Source organism: Balaenoptera ricei, chromosome 2 (genome assembly GCF_028023285.1).
Source record: "Balaenoptera ricei isolate mBalRic1 chromosome 2, mBalRic1.hap2, whole genome shotgun sequence".
NCBI lineage: Eukaryota > Metazoa > Chordata > Mammalia > Artiodactyla > Balaenopteridae > Balaenoptera > Balaenoptera ricei.
This window is the reverse complement of record NC_082640.1, coordinates 135,448,105-135,464,982: the sequence shown is the minus strand read 5'-3', so window position 1 is coordinate 135,464,982 and position 16,878 is coordinate 135,448,105. Positions and strand designations below refer to the sequence as shown.

Genomic DNA, 16,878 nt, shown 5'->3' with positions numbered 1-16,878 from the left:
CCACCATCACCCTGATACCAAACCAGACAAAGATGTCACAAAGAAAGAAAGCTACAGGCCAATATCACTGATGAACTTAGATGCAAAAATCCTCAACAAAATACTAACAAACAGAATCCAACAGCACATTAAAAGTATCATACACCATGGTCAAGTGGGGTTTATCCCAGGAATGCAAGAATTCTTCAATATACGAAAATCAATCCATGTGATACACCATATTAAAAAACTGAAGGTTAAAAACCATATGATCATCTCAATAGATGCAGAAAAAGCTTTCGACAAAATCCAACACTGCTTTATGATAAAAACCCTCCAGAAAGTAGGCGTAGAGAGAACTTACCTCAACATAATAAAGGCCATATATGACAAAACCACAGCCAACATTGTTCTCAATGGTGAAAAACTGAAACCATTTCCACTAAGATCAGGAACAAGACAAGGTTGCCCACTCTTACCACTATTATTCAACATATTTTGGAAGTTTTAGCCACAGCGATCAGAGAAGAAAAACAAATAAAAGGAATCCAAATTGGAAAAGAAGAAGTAAAGCTGTCACTGGTTGCAGATGACATGATACTATATATAGAGAATCCTAAAGATGCTACCAGAAAACTACTAGAGCTAATCAATGAATTAATGCACAGAAATCTCTTGCATTCTTATACACTAATGATGAAAAATCTGAAAGAGAAATTAATGAAACACTCCCATTTACCATTGCAATAAAAAGAATAAAATACCTAGGAATAAACCTACCTAAGGAGACAAAAGACCTGTATACAGAAAATTATAAGACACTGATGAAGGAAATTAAAGATGATACCAACAGATGGAGAGATATACCATGTTCTTGGATTGGAAGAATCAACATTGTGAAAATGACTATACTACCCAAAGCAATCTACAGATTCAGTGCAATCCCTCTCAAACTACTAATGGCATTTTTCACAGAACTAGAACAAAAAATTTCACAATTTGTATGGAAACTCAAAAGACCCCGAATAACCAAAGCAATCTTGAGAAAGAAAAGCAGAGCTGGAGGAATTACGCTCCCTGACTTCAGACTATGCTACAAAGCTACAGTAATCAAGACAGTATGGTACTGGCACAAAAACAGAAATATAGATCAATGGAACAGGATAGAAAGCCCAGAGATAAACCTACACACATATAGTCACCTTATTTTTGATAAAGGAGGCAAGAATATACAATGGAGAAAAGACAACCTCTTCAATAAGTGGTGCTGGGAAAAGTGGACAGCTACATGTAAAAGAATGAAATTAGAACACTCCCTAACACCATACACAAAAGTAAACTCAAAATGGATTAAAGACCTAAATGTAAGACCAGACACTATAAAACTCTTAGAGGAAAACAGAGGCAGAACACTCTATGACATAAATCACAGTAAGATCCTTTTTGACCCACCTCCTAGAGAAATGGAAATAAAAACAAAAAGAATCAAATGGGATCTAATGAAACTTAAAAGCTTTTGCACAGCAAAGGAAACCATAAACAAGATGAAAAGACAACCCTCAGAATGGGAGAAAATATGTGCAAATGAAGCAACTGACAAAGGCTTAATCTCCAAAATTTACAAGCAGCTCATGCAGCTCAATATCAAAAAAGCAAACGACCCAATCCAAAAATGGGCAGAAGACCTAAATAGACATTTTTCCAAAGAAGATATACATATAGCCAACAAACACATGAAAGAATGTTCAACATCACTAATCATTAGAGAAATGCAAATCAAAACTACAATGAGGTATCACCTCACACCAGTCAGAATGGCCATCATCAAAAAATCTCCAAACAGTAAATGCTGGAGAGGGTGTGGAGAAAAGTGAACCCTCTTGCACTGTTGGTGGGAATGTATATTGATACAGCCACTATAGAGAACAGAATGGAGCTTCCTTAAAAAACTAAAAATAGAACTACCATACAACCCAGTAATCCCACTACTGGGCATATACCCTGAGAAAACCATAATTCAAAAAAAGTCATTTACCACAATGTACATTGCAGCTCTCTCTACAATAGCCAGGGCATGGAAGCAACCTAGGTGTCCATCGACAGATGAATGGATAAAGAAGATGTGGCACATATATACAATGGAATATTACTCAGCCATAAAAAGAAACAAAATTGAGTTATTTGTAGTGAGGTGGATGGACCTAGAGTCTGTCATACAGAGTGAAGTAAGTCAGAAAGAGAAAAACAAATACCGTGTGGTAACACATATATATGGAATCTAAAAAAAAAAAAAAAAGTTATGAAGAACCTAGGGGCTGGACAGGAATAAAGACGCAGATGTAGAGAATGGGCTTGAGGACACGGGGAGGGGGAAGGGTAAGCTGGGACTAAGTGAGAGAGTGGCATGGACACTACCAAATGTAAAATAGATAGCTAGTGGGAAGCAGCCACATAGCACAGGGAGATCAGCTCAGTGCTTTGTGACCACCTAGAGGGGTGGGATGGGGAGGGTGGGAGGCAGATGCAAGAGCGAGCAGATATGGGGATATATGTATATATATATAGCTGATTCACTTTGTTATAAAGCAGAAACTAACACCATTGTAAAGCAATTGTACTTCCATAAAGATGTTAAAAAAAATTAACTAGTTCAAGCATCTACCCTTCTCCTAGAGCTCCCTATTATTTTATTTTTTTCCTTATAAACTCCTTGCTCTTCCCTATTTGGATTTAAATATGTATCTCTCAAGTTAGAGGAAAACAAAACAGTGAAAACAAAGCAAGACTCCTATGATCACATTTTGTCCTCCAGCTACTTCCCTAACTCTTTCTTGTCAGAACCAAGTCTCTTGAAAGGATTATATCCATTAATTATTCCTTGTTTTCATCTTTTACCTCTTAAGGTGTAGAAAAATGACTACTGGTTCCATGACTCCACTGGCACAGCTCTGATGAAGCTCACCAGTAACATATTTCTTGCCAAATGTAAAGTCCTTTTCCAGTTCTGTTTTTACCTTGATTTCTTTTCACCATTTATTCTGCTCTCCAACCCCTCCAAGGGCGTGGAATTACTTTTAAAATTTATTTTTTTTCCCACTAATTTGTTTTGTCTCCACTTCTCTCATCACTTTTCCCTCAGTCTTTTTCAGGTATTTCCCTTCTTTTTTGCCTCCACTTGATGTTGACCAGGGCTCTCTCCTTGGTCCTTTCCTCTTTTCATTCTACACACCTCTTGAGTGGTTTCATTCCCTCAGAGAATACTGATGTCTCCTGATCCACATCTGTAGCCCAGACTTCTCATTCTGGTTCCAGCTTATAAATATTGTGATTAAGAGAGCAACAGGTGCTTGACACTGAGCACGGTTCAAACAAAAATAACTCCTTTCCCTTTCACATTTTCCTTCACCCACTCCCATGGCCAGGTATAGATCTCACTCTACATTTCCTATTTCAGTTAGTGCGTTGTCTACCCAACTGCCAAGCCAGGTCCTTCCTAAACTCCCACCTTTTCCTCAGCCCTATATCTAATCAGTTACCCAGTTCAGTTCATGTAAGTTTCTAGGGTTAAGAAAGGTAGCTTACATCATTTTATATATATAAATGACTTTAATTTGTCTGTTTATGGCATATTTAATCAGCCAAAGAAAAAGTTTACAGAAAATTATTTCAGTTAGAAAGGGGTAGGTAGCTATTGCGTTTATGGGGAAAAAATGAATTTTCCTTAGCCTTATTATTGTAGTATGTATAGATAACCTTGTTGAAAATTGACATTGAACATATTAGTTACAGATTAATCTTCCTTTATATTAATTTATTAGATCATTATTGACTACTTTTGCCCCTATGTCCAGTTCTAGGAATACAACAAGACTAAGATATAGATCTTATCCACATAGGGGTATATTTTATAGAAAATCATTTTAGTTTTGTTATTTAAAAATATATAAAGCAGATATTCAGGTATCAAATAATATATTCAATGATTTACATTATCATATAAATAGGAGTTTTGGCCTCCATTAAATTATAAAAATCAGTCTCTGTTTAAAGTAACATTTTGCATTTGCCAGTGAATATCATCTCTAGGTGTTTGAATTTTACATACTTAGCCTATAAAACTGAAAGAAATTTATTTTAAAAGAAGAAATAAATGCAGATAAAATGTCAGCCATACGAAGACCCAACATAGCAATCAATCAATCAATAAATAAATCTTTAAAAAAAAAAAATGTCAGCAATAACATAAAATATCCCAGTGTTGTTTTGTAATAGTATCTAAGCCACTTAGTGTGAAAATTGATGATTGAATAAATATAAGAAGTTATCTTATGGTCCCTGAACTGTAAATAAAGACTGAAGAAAATTAGAAATGAACTTCAAAGCCCTCAGATGGAACAGCATAGCAAGTATTCTGTCTATATCCTGGGAGTGTTGGAAGATATTGACTCTCAAGTGAATCCCTCTCATGAAATTACCTTCAGCTGGAAGGAGGCGCCTAACCCAAGTCCAAGCCTCCTCCTCACCAGGCCTAATCCAGTGACTGATCATTGTCTTTCGTAGGATGACTCTGAAAGACCATCTCCACTCTAGAGCTCCTTCTGGATCATATGGAGACTTTGTAGTGATGCATTCCAGTTTAATTCCCCTCACTACCTAATCCTGCCTCCTTTTTTTTTTTTTTTTTTGTCTGCACACCATCACAAGAATTGATCCTGAGAACACTCCCCAGTAAATTTCCTGAATGCATCTCTTCATCAGAGAATCATATTTTCAAGGAAACATTCTAGATGGTTTGAGGAAGTAGAGTCTAAATAGAATGTTAGATCACCCATCAGTGCACTAACTGGCTGGCAATGAGGACCCCATAGGTGGTGGTAGGTGGACTATGGATAGCCCTTGAATGCTATAGTGGTAAAATTGTTAAAACCTTCACAGATGGTGAACAAGGATAGGTACCAACGGAAGGTAATGCTCTGTGAATTCAATATCTCAGGCTTTTGAGGAATTCAATGGAAAGTAATAATTATAAGAACAATGGAATCAGTTTCTGCTGAGTGCTATTTATACAATGGAGAGAAAGAATAAAAGACTGAGCGTGATTAATCATGAGTTTAAGGTAATGTGTGAGGATAGAAAGCCTCTGTAGCAGAATATAAAGAAAGTCTTATATTCTTTAGCCAGAGGTTATAAAAGCTGATAATAAGGCTTAGAATTTATTTAAAAGTATAGCAGAGTTCCAGAGCGTCTTGAATCCTTAGTCCCAGCGTATCAGCCAAGCCAAGATCTGAACCCCAGCTGGGAATAAGTAGAACCCTGACTTGGGGAGGTGGGGTATATCTGGGTTTGTGATCTTAAAAACCTTGAAAACCTAGATATTCCTAAACCTTCTGGGCCTACAGAAGTGGACCATTTCTTCCATTTAGGGGCTTCACTTCTATCTTGCTTAAATATGATGCAGAATCTTCTTCCTTTTGTGGTAGTACATACCCCTCTTAGGATATACCCTTACCTCCATTTCTTGCCACCAGATTAGTATATAGGGTCAATAGATGACATGATTTGACCGTAGAAATGCTTTTTCTCTAAGGGAGGAAATAACCTATGCTATGCTTCAAATGAGCTGCAGACCCTAGCCAATATTTACTGGTAGGAGTCAGGAGAGTATGTAGGGAGTAGGATCCTGAGGCTGCTGGATCAAGTGGGATTGACAATAAGATTGAATAAGATTGGAGATGGAGAATAAGATCAAATGGAGATAAAGAATAAGGGTTTATTGATATGGGAGCATTCTCCCATGATGTATGATCCAGACCCTGGCCAGGATAGCAGGACATAGTTGCTGCTGTTAGGATGGTTCTTAGAAGCTTGAGGAAAGCAGGGGTCCCATAAAAAGAAGTATACATGCCACAACTGCTGTGCAGATAGTAGAAAAAGGGATCAAAAGGCTCAGATATGTAAATTTACCGGTTACAGCCACAAAAGTCATCAACTCAGTATATTCTGTGTAAAGGCTTAGAAGACACCACATTTATTAAAGCAATAGGAATGTGCTGACGACTGAGATACAGGCATCGTTGATTCTCAGAGGTGACTGTTCTCTGTAGGCAAATGTTCATAGCAGGAGATGCTATTACAGAATTGATCTTCCTGATAACGATGGGATGGTAGGATCTCAAAGTAATAGAGGCTAGGTGGCAGTACGTAGTTGTCACAAGCAAGATGGACACAGCTGTCTTAATGAGCAGCTAGTTCAAATGCATCCAGTGCTCTAGACTCACAGAGAGCTATGGAGATGGTTAATAGAACACAGCATCCCTTGAGGCAAAATAAGAGGACAGTCAACAAGTGTATTGCCCCATATACACAGTTAAAGAAATCATGGCATAGATGATCTTATTTGCAAAGCAGAAATAGAGACGTAGACATAGAGAACAAACATATGGACACCAAGGGGAGAAAGGGAGTGGGGTGGGATGATTTGGGAGATTGGGACTGACATATATACACTATTGATACTATGCATAAAATAGACAACTAATGAGAACCTACTGTATAGCTTAGGGAACTCTACTCAATGCTCTGTGGTGACCTAAATGGGAAGGAAATCCAAAAAAAGAGGGGATATATGTACACGTACAGCTGATTCACTTTGCTGTACAGTAGAAACTAACACAACATTGTAAAGCAACTACAATAAAAATTAATTGTTTAAAAAAGAAATCAGATGGATGATCAGGAGGCTGAATATGGTCATATAATAAAAAGTCAGGACTCCTTGTTCAATTGTTGAACCTGGTAATTTTCAGACCACGTGGCCTGAAGTGCCAATCATGCATTGGGTTTTGTCATATCTACCAACACTCTGTTATAAAATAGGGCAGACCTATCAGTGGTCCATCATAAGATGGAAGTGGTACATCTAAGATGATGCATGACCAGGGCCAAAGCACCTAAGTAAAATGTACAAGCAAGTGCCCAGACCCCTATGGCATCTATCAGTGTTTTACCAGTGTCTCTATCTGAGTTCATACCTGGTCACATAGAGGGTCTCTTTTGAGCTAATGGTGGAGAAAAAAGGCTAAGCTTCTTTCATAATGCGTCAGCCCAGTACATGCATGCAAGCCCAAAATTGGACTGCTGCTTCACTAGAACCCCACTCTGTGATGTCCTTGATAGACAGGAATAAGGGGAAAATCTTCCCAGTGGACAGAACTTTGACTTGGGTGGTGTACCTGGTCAACCACTTTGTGTGGAAAGGGGAGATCTGTTCAAGTATTTGGATGGAACTGTGGGCATGGCATGAAGTGTGATAATATTTGTATTGCATGTTAATGAGCACCAATAAGTATCTACCACAGAAGCAGCACAAAACATGAAATAGACAGAGTAATGCAGACAGTTGATATCAACCAACTTCTGTCATCGGCTACCCATAGCTGGGATAACAGACTCGTGAAAAGAATAGCTATAATGGTAGGGATAGAGGCTATGCATAAGTATGGGTTACCATTCATGAAGGTTAGTCTGTCTACTGCCACTACTGAGTATCTAACCTGGCAGCAACAGACACCAACAGTTGACTCTTTATAAAGCATTATCCTTCAAGAATACCAACCAGTCCCTTGGTAGCTAGTTAATTATATTAGAACTTTTTTTACCCTGAAAGTGACAGTGCATCGTTTTGATTAAATTTGACATGTATTCTGAATATGGACTTTTCTGCTGACCTCAGCTAGCATCAGCCCTATCCAAAGGCTTTCAGAATGTTTTATTCTTAATACATGATCCTACCTAATCACTCATGGGACCAGAAGCACATTTTATAGCAGTGAAGATATAGCAGTGGGAGCATTGCCATGGTAATCTCTAGTCATATCATATTCTATGCCACCTAAAAAAATTAACTTACTAGAGTGATAGAATGGCCTTTGGAGGAGGCAGCTGAGTCTTGGAGAGATAATATCCAGTAAGGAGGGAGTGCCATCTTCTGTGATGCAGGATACATCCTAAATCAATGACCATTATTATATGATGCTTTTGTTCTTTTCTTTCCTTCTTTCTTTTTCTTTTTTTCTTTCTTCTTTTTTTCTTTTTTTTTGGAGAATACATAGGTTCAAGAATCAAGTAGAGACCCTACTTACTACCATCACATTCAGTGATCCACTTGGGGAATCTATGTTTCCCTCCCCACAACTCTGGTCTCTCTGCCAGTTTAGAAGTTCTAGTTCTCGGAAAGGGAAAAGCTTTTATTAAGTGACACAGCAAGAGTCCCATTAATCTTCAAGACATGGCTGCTACTCTGTTACCTTAGGCTTCCTGTGTCAGAAAATAGCAGAAAAGAGGAGTCACCATCCTGGCAGGAGTAACTGTCCCATATAGTCAGCTTGAAGGTAGGATTGTCATTAACAGTGAGGCAGCAAGAATATATTCCATACCCAGTTGATCCACTGAGTCATTTCTTGCTATTCTGTTGTCCAGTTTTGGTGGTAAACTGACAAACGCATCAGTAATAGCTTGAGAAGAGCACAGTTACCAGGGGCTCAAAATCCTCAGTGACAAAGATCTGGTAGCCTCACTAGGTAAGCTACTTATACGAAAAGATGTACTAGCCCAGGATGAGAGCAATCTAGAATGGTAATAGTAGAAGGAGATGATGACTATCATCCCACCACAGTTTCTTGTGAAAGATTTCCTAGGAAAGGTGACTACCCAAAATCCTGGAGTAGCTTTTCCGAGATAGAGTGAATTTTCATACCTCACAGGTGGATCTGGGTGGATGCTGTAATACACCCCCAGATCCCTTCCTCAGGGCTGAAGCACTTATTCCTCCAGCCACTGGAACTTTTAGCAGCTGATGGCTATCAGCTAATTCCTTCTCTAGAAATTGCCATAAGCCAAAGAGAGCTGCCCCTCCCAAGGTCAAGGCCCCTGGTGGGGAGCAACACACTTGCCAGGACTGGTTGATGGGAGAGAGGGTTGTAGTATAAAGGCTTCGCTTCCTTGTCTTACGGCAGGACAGCTCTGAGGGGACCTCAGGGCTCCAAAAGTTCTCTAGAGTTAGAGACCTCAGTTGCAACTGCACTGTAGTTCAGCTGTCCTCCTTAACAAATCTATTTCCTTCACTCCCCCACGAGTCTTGAAGGTACTTTCCAATACACTTCCTGCACACATCTCTCTGTCTTAGAGTCTCTTTTCCAAGAAACCTGACCTAAGGCAAATACATATATTCAGTAATATATAGAGTATATATTAAACATATCTTTTAAATGATATATTTCTATATATCACTTAAACTATATATCATGTATGTATATATGTATGTGTACACACAAACACAAACATATAATCTCACTTAAAATATATTTTTTAGCCATGCCATTATTTGACTTATCTAAAAGAAATCTTGTTTTTGGCTTGTTTGGTTTTTGTTTGTTTGTTTGTTTCACTTTTAAATGTGTTTTTAATCTTTTAAAATAGTAATAAAAATAACAAATATTTTATACTGTACAGAAAGGTAACCACCAACGGCATATTTGTTTTTAAGTGTGAAAAAGATATCATTTGGGAGTTTTATGAAATGGAAATTCCAAAACATGGGTGAGTCTAACAGATAATTCTGCCAATACAGTGTTCAGTAAGCCATTGTCACAGGATTAGATCCTCAGAAGGCCAGTGACTCGAAACTCATCTAAGTCAGGGAAGAGCTTGTTTAAAGGATTGTTTGGGTTTGGTCTATTCCTGACTGTGCCTATCAACACCACCACCTAACATGAAAAGAGCTAGGGATACATCAATAAATGGGTTTGAAAAATGCAATATTAATAGCTATTTGGAACCCAAAGAATGTCACCACTGTTACAATGTTTCCCATCCAAATCTGTTTTCTTCTGAAAGTTTCTGGCTTGAGAATTTTGTTTTTACAATATAACACAGCTTATATTTCTAAAAAGGAAGCTGTGACTAAAAGAAATTATGTTTTGAACAAGAGAAAATAAGTTGTTTACTACTGACTCACAGTACCTTTTTTTCAAGCCACTAAGATGGAGTTCAGCTAATCAATCGCCTGTAGGATTTGATTTATATGTAAAAGCCTAATCATCAAATAAGAGACTGTTTCATTTGATGGATTTTAAAGACCTTTAAACATTTCATGATAATAATGCTGGTATCCCTAAGTACTCCAACTTATTAAAACCAGGCATATATCCCTGCAGAGCTAATAGAATGAATTTAAGCTGAAAGTTCCTACAACTTTACCGAAAAAGCAGCAGTTGTTCTGTAAATTGTCACTACTAAAATTAGAGGCCATTGAGATAGCTGTGAAAAGATTCTAATGTTGGAAAAAAAAAAGAAAACTCAGAATGTTGCAAAGCTAGACATCTAAGTAGGACTGTCAAGCAATTCACATTGGAAAAAAGCTTTTTTAAAACTGGGGAAATTTGGGATACTGTTCTTCACTTTGATTCCTTAGGGAAGCTATTACTTCACTAATTTAGTTGCCTTTTTATTATTTTAACACATCTTTATAAAATATTTATTTGTATTTATTTTTTTATTGAGGTATAATTGACACATAACATTAGTTTTAGGTATACAAAATAATGATTCAATATTTGTATACATTGCAAAGTGATCGCCATAATAACTCTAGTTGCCATCGGTCACCATACAAAGTTACAAATTTGTTTTTCTTGTAATAAGAACTTTTAAAATTTACTCTCTTAGAAAGTTTCAAATACACAGTACAGTTGTTTTAAAGCAAATACACTCCTTAATTTCTTTTTCTCTTAAGAAAAGAACTTGGGATATGGTATATAGGGGTTGGCAATCTATGGCAGACTATGGCCCATGAGCCAAATCTGGCTGGGGCACCTGCATTTGTAAATAAAGTTTAATTGGAACTCAGCAACCCTCATCTTTCATTCATTTTACCTATTGTCTTTGGATGCTTTCACACTACAATGGTAGAGTTGAGTAGTTGAGACAAAGACTGTGTGAACCACAAAGCCCAAGATATTCATGAATTCTTTCTTTCCAGAAAATGTTTGTTAAACCCTGTAGTAAATATCCCTTCTTTAGAATGTATGTAAAATGGCAAAAATTTAGTTCCAGTATTCAATAATAGAAATATTAATGCCTTTTAATAGTACCTTCTGTTAGCACATTTTTAACTAGCAAATATGATCTGGGATATAAAGTATGAGATGAAGGAAAAATTTAACCCAGTACAAGATATTTTCTTACTACAAAGATTATAATAATTTATAAACAAAAGTTATTTTTAAAATACATGTTATAAACAATTGGAAAAAGTAGTATGTTAAAGTTAAGAGCTAGTTGAGCTACTTGATATTTTTATGACTATGGTTCTTCCTTTTGACTAACCTCTTAAGTTTTCTGATCTCTCTCATGGAGCTCTGTTTTATGTGGCTGTTGGCGATGTGTTGGAAATATGTAGTCATCTGTACTATGTCAGCAAATAGAGATCTTAAGAAGTAACTATTATTTAGCTTTACCTTCTATCACTGGAAATTTCTCTGCAAATGAGTTCAATAAACTCAATGAAAAAGAGTCTAGTTAAAAATAATACATTCAATTAGGAAAATTCACCTTTGGTTAGGTTTTATATGTACAGTACTTTAAAATCCATGTAACTCATAACACTGTTTTTATGTTTTCTAGATTTGGATGATCCAGTAGTAACTGTTCACCAAAGTATAGGTGAAGCTAAAGAACAATTTTACTATGAGAGAACAGTGTTCCTCCGGTGTGTTGCCAATTCCAATCCACCTGTTCGGTACAGCTGGAGACGTGGCCAGGAGGTGTTACTACAAGGGTCTGATAAAGGAGTTGAGATTTATGAACCCTTCTTTACCCAGGTAGGAATTGAGGTATAGTATTTCCACCCCACTCTGCTGGTTACCTTTCTAATTCAGGCAGCATGCAATACTACATCAATTTGAAAAGATAATTTCTCCCAGTCTGACCTTTGAAAAAATAACATGTGCTTGAAAGATCAGAGGACTCAAATAATGAAGAACAATTTGTTTATTTTTCATGTGGTAGTTAAATTGATAATGTTAACTCTTGAAAACAATTTAATGTATCCTAACATATTTCTTTGTCTATAGGTTTGCCTAGGTTTCACTCTAAAGTATGTAATTATACACTTGCTGCCTGCTTTGTTTTTTGTGGGAAATATTTCTTAAAGAAGAGATTTTGATTTCCCCATTTGCAATGGTAAATACATTTTAAAAGAATGAAGAAATCTACTTGAAATTTATTTGGTTTTGGTTTTAGGGAAAAAAATCTGTCTAATTTTTTTTGTTCATTTTCAGTTTTGGTTTAGTTTAAGTATAGAACTGTAATTATGTAAAAGCTAAAATATCTGAGTCATTAAAAACTTATTTAATAAAAAGAAAATTTGAATTAATTTTATATAGAGTGAATGTAATATGGAACATTCTTCTGTAATGTATTTTTTTAAATTTTATTGAAGTATAGTTAATGAATTAATAATTCTTGAGGAGGACATTGAAGTTGTAGGAATATTTAAATGATGTTATTATAAAGATTTTTTGATGACCAGAAAGGAACACAAACCTAACTAAGAAGAAGTTTTAAATAAAAAAATGTACTTGGAAAAATTTTCAAAATAATTGTGACCATGAATTTTTTTTAAAAAATTATATGGGTAATAAGATAAACAGGAATTTGACTACATTGTTAAAGTTTGGAACATCATATATCCTTAACTAGGGAAGTATATAATCAAATTTAAAATGTAAATATTCTACTTCAGAATGTTAAAGATTATTAAAAGTTTCACATCTCAACTCTCTAATAATATAAGATTATCCTGAGTTTTTAAATTTCCCAGCATCCCATTTTTTGTCATTAAATACAGCATTAAATAAATATGGCAATTCATTCTTTAATTTTTACTAAAATCCATTTTTTTTTTATTGAGCAAAATAACTTAAAAAATTTGTCAACAGTATTTAGTTGCTTGGATGTCTCTAACGTTTAGAAATCCGAATAAATGATCACCTATCATTTATTTGATTCTTTTATTGTCAATTTCTTTTAAAATATAGACATTGTTAAAATTTAGAAAACGTAATTTTCTGTTTCACATGATGTTTACCATACCAAGGCAATTCTAAACACATATTCACTAGGTACATAATCACTGTAGGCAGTTTCTTACCTGCAGAAGGGTCTTATCACTTAGAAATGAACACATGGCCCTTGTCCAAATTGGGGGAAAACTTCTATACTTTCAAAATAATTAAGAACTTGTTTTAAAGTTATTAAATAAGCACAATCAAATTTTTCATTCATTTTGAATTTGTTGCTGTTTCTGTGTTAGCAACTCTTAAAAAATCTGTCTTACAAGAACTCTAAACTAGTAGCTATTGATTCTACCTTTTAAAGGTAACTTTTATTTTCTCTTCCTTCTTTTTCTTCCCCCATTCTTTTGTGAGAAAAACAACTTTTTAATTTGAACATTTCAATACGGATACTTTCTTTGTTATGAATATTAGCTTATACTATGCTGCATAACACACACTTTTTCTTTTGCTATACTTGGAACTCTGCTGCTTGGACCCTCTGAATTAATTCTCTTAAAAAGTATTTAAGAAACAAACTTTTCTTGAAATTCTGTGCTCTGGATTCACCTGCTGTAGCTGATAATTGCCAGTAACATGTAGTTATAGCTCCTATTTAAAAATGTCTTTCCTGCCTTTGGTTACTTGATTATGTTGTTTATCTCTCCTTCTGAAATGGCTATGTATTGGGGGTTTTTTTTTGGTTTTTTTGTTTTTGTTTTCTATATTTATTTATTTTTAACTTTTTCTTTTATACTGGAGTATAGTTGATTAACAATGTTGTGATAGTTTCAGGTGTGCAAGAAAATGATTCAGTTATACATATACATGTATCTATTCTTTTTCAAAATCTTTTCCCGTTTAGGTTGTTACATAAGATTGAGCAGAGTAGGTCCTTGTTGGTTGTCCGGTTTAAATATAGCAGTGTGTACATGTCAATCCCACACTTCCTAATGGTTATATATTTATATCTGTCCTAAAAATTATGTAGAAATAATACTTCAATACTTTTATGTTATATATGTACTTAATTTGTTAACATTAAACATATTTTGTAGGCTGGATTGATAAAACTCTCAAAGAGCAACACATGGGAAGTTTAGTTCTTATAACCACAGAGAATGTTGGATTTCTCACAGACAAAATGCTGTCAGTGGTTTTTCTTCATACCATGTGTGTTGACATACTGAACATGGGCCTGATATACACAAGTCCAACCATATCACATGACTTCTATTATCTCTCCATGGAATATAGCAATAGGTTCCTAACTGGCTGTCATGTTTTATTACAGAAACCTCCAGTCATCTGAGTGATCATTTTAAAATATAAATATTTTTCCTGCTTTAATCTCTCCAGTGGCTTCCCAACGTTTACAATAAATCCAAATACGTATCGTGACCTACAGGGCCATGTTTGACCTTGGTCTGCCTTGTTCTCTCTTGCCTTCTGTACCTTATTCACTGTTTTGGTCACACTCGCCCTAGACATGTCTAGGGTGTGAATGTTCTCAATTCCTCCAAGTAGAATGTTATTTATTAGATAATATGGCAGGGATCTACTTAACACCAAGCACTCATCACCTGAGAAAGGCTTTCCCTGACAGATCTATCTGAGGTAACATCTTTTCCCTTCCACAGTTACTCTTTTCTAATACCCAGTTTTTTGTTGTTGTTGTTTGTTTGTTTTTATTTGTTTTGTTTTTCCCTACAGCACTGAAATTATCAAATTATCTTATTTGTGTATTTGGACATAAACTCAATAATTATAGTGACTTTGTCTTTTCAACAGCTCAAATGGTGCCTGACACATGAAAGATTCTCAATAAATATATTGAGCCAGTATTCCCATGGAGATGTCTGGATTTGTAACTAAGGAATAGTTAAAATTATTAGTAACTCCTGAATCACTCTCTGTAACTCCATTCCTCTTTACCCACTAAAGAAAGCTTAGTGAAATGTGAATGAGAATGATATTATAATTAAATCAATTTTAAAGTATTTAAATTCCAAACTGTTGATGATTTTCTTATTATAATTTTTAACTGATTTCTAGTCTAATTTCACTGGGTCAGAAAGCATGCTCTCAACATTTTCAGTCTTTAGAAATTGAGACTTGCATGGTGTACTTGCCTGTGATGTACCTCCATGAATGATCCATGTGCACCCACAAAATGTGCATTCTAAAATTGTTGAGTTTCAGATAGGTCACATTTGTTAATTTTGTTGTTCAGATATTCTATGTATTTCCTGATTTTTGTGTCTGCTGTCCTAAAAGCTATTAAGAGAAGTTAGTTAATGTCTATGACTATGGCTGTGGATTTGTCTCTTCTTTATTTTTATCAATTTTGCTTTATATATTTTGAAGGTATATTATTAGCACATACAGAATTAGGATTTTTATATCTTCCTAGTGGATTATCTGAGTGTATTATCTTCCTGGTAAGTTATCATTCAGAAATACCCTTCTATACCACTGGCACTGTTTCTTGCCTTAAATCTGTTTTGTCTGTCATTAATTTAACTATACAAGCTTTCCTTTGGTTAGTGGGGTTCTTTAGTGGGTGGGGGAGAGTGATAAATATTCCTCTCTTTTACTTTCCAACTTTATATTTACAACATGTCACTTGTAACCAGAATATAGATTTTTGTTGTTGTTTTAATCCAGTGGGACTATCTTAATTTTTAGTACATTTAATCCAATTACTAATATCAATTTTTTACCATATGACCCATTTGTTTTATTTTACTTCTCTGTTTTCTTGCCTTCTGGATTTATCAGATGATAAATTATTATCATTGGATGATAAATTATTCCATTTTATCATCTATTTAACCAAGAGGTTTAAATTATCTTGGTAGCTTTTGGCACTTAAATTGAAAATCAATTGGCCCTATGTATTAGGGTCTATTTCTGAACTATTTATTCTGTCTCATTGATTTATTTGTCTGTCTTTATGCCAATACCACACTGTGTTAATTACTGTAGCTTTATAACGAGTCTTAAAATCAGAAAGAATAAGTCCCTTAACCATGTTCATCTTTTTCAAAATTGTTTTAGATGTTTTCATTTCTTTGTATTTCCATATAAATTTTAGGATCATCTTGTTGACTTCTACAGAGAGTCTGATAAGGTTTTGAGTAAAGTTTTGTTGAATCTATAGCTCAATTTGAGAAGACTGATATTAAAGTTATAGAACTGAGGATGATTGATATTGGCAATGTATTATAATCAAGCAAAGAAAAACCTGATCTCCTTCATTTTGACTTTACCTCTTTGTCATGCATAGTATTGCTCTATGAACAATTTGACAGCATATGTAAGATTTTCCAATACCAGTTTTATTTAGGTTTATCAACCTTTAAGATACTGCTTTGAGTATTTTCATATATAAATGTGTATTTATCATAAATGCACAGGAAGCTAGTCATTTACTTAAGAAATTCTCGAGGGTTTCTTATAAACAAATTACCTCTTGGGGCAAGGCAGCTAGGTGTATATATCCACCTGAAAATCCAACAGTTTTCTTTTTCAGTGGGCCATAGGAGGTTTACTTTTATGCAGGAAACACAAATGCAGATGCCTACTGAAACTATCTGGTAACATAAATATGTGATCTGTTGGAGGGGGTTATGTAGTATGAAAATAAGAACTGGTAAGGCTTGCTGTGCATGCCCACTTTTTATAAAACAATATACCACCTGTTGCTGCCAGAGTTCTATATTTGACCCTCTGGGCTGCCATTTTGAAACTCTGCTTGAGTCCACAGTTTCTTCAGGAGGGGGTG

At 35.2% G+C, this 16,878-nt stretch overlaps 1 protein-coding gene across 1 annotated transcript in view; it reads left to right on the top strand.

The window, feature by feature from the left end:
- Positions 1–16,878, top strand: part of MDGA2 (MAM domain containing glycosylphosphatidylinositol anchor 2) — an 822,473-nt gene that overhangs the window by 505,993 nt on the left and 299,602 nt on the right. The window contains exon 4 of the mRNA XM_059915690.1: positions 11,662–11,858. Coding sequence (XP_059771673.1) covers positions 11,662–11,858 — 197 coding nt within the window. The remainder of the gene's footprint in view (positions 1–11,661; positions 11,859–16,878) is intronic.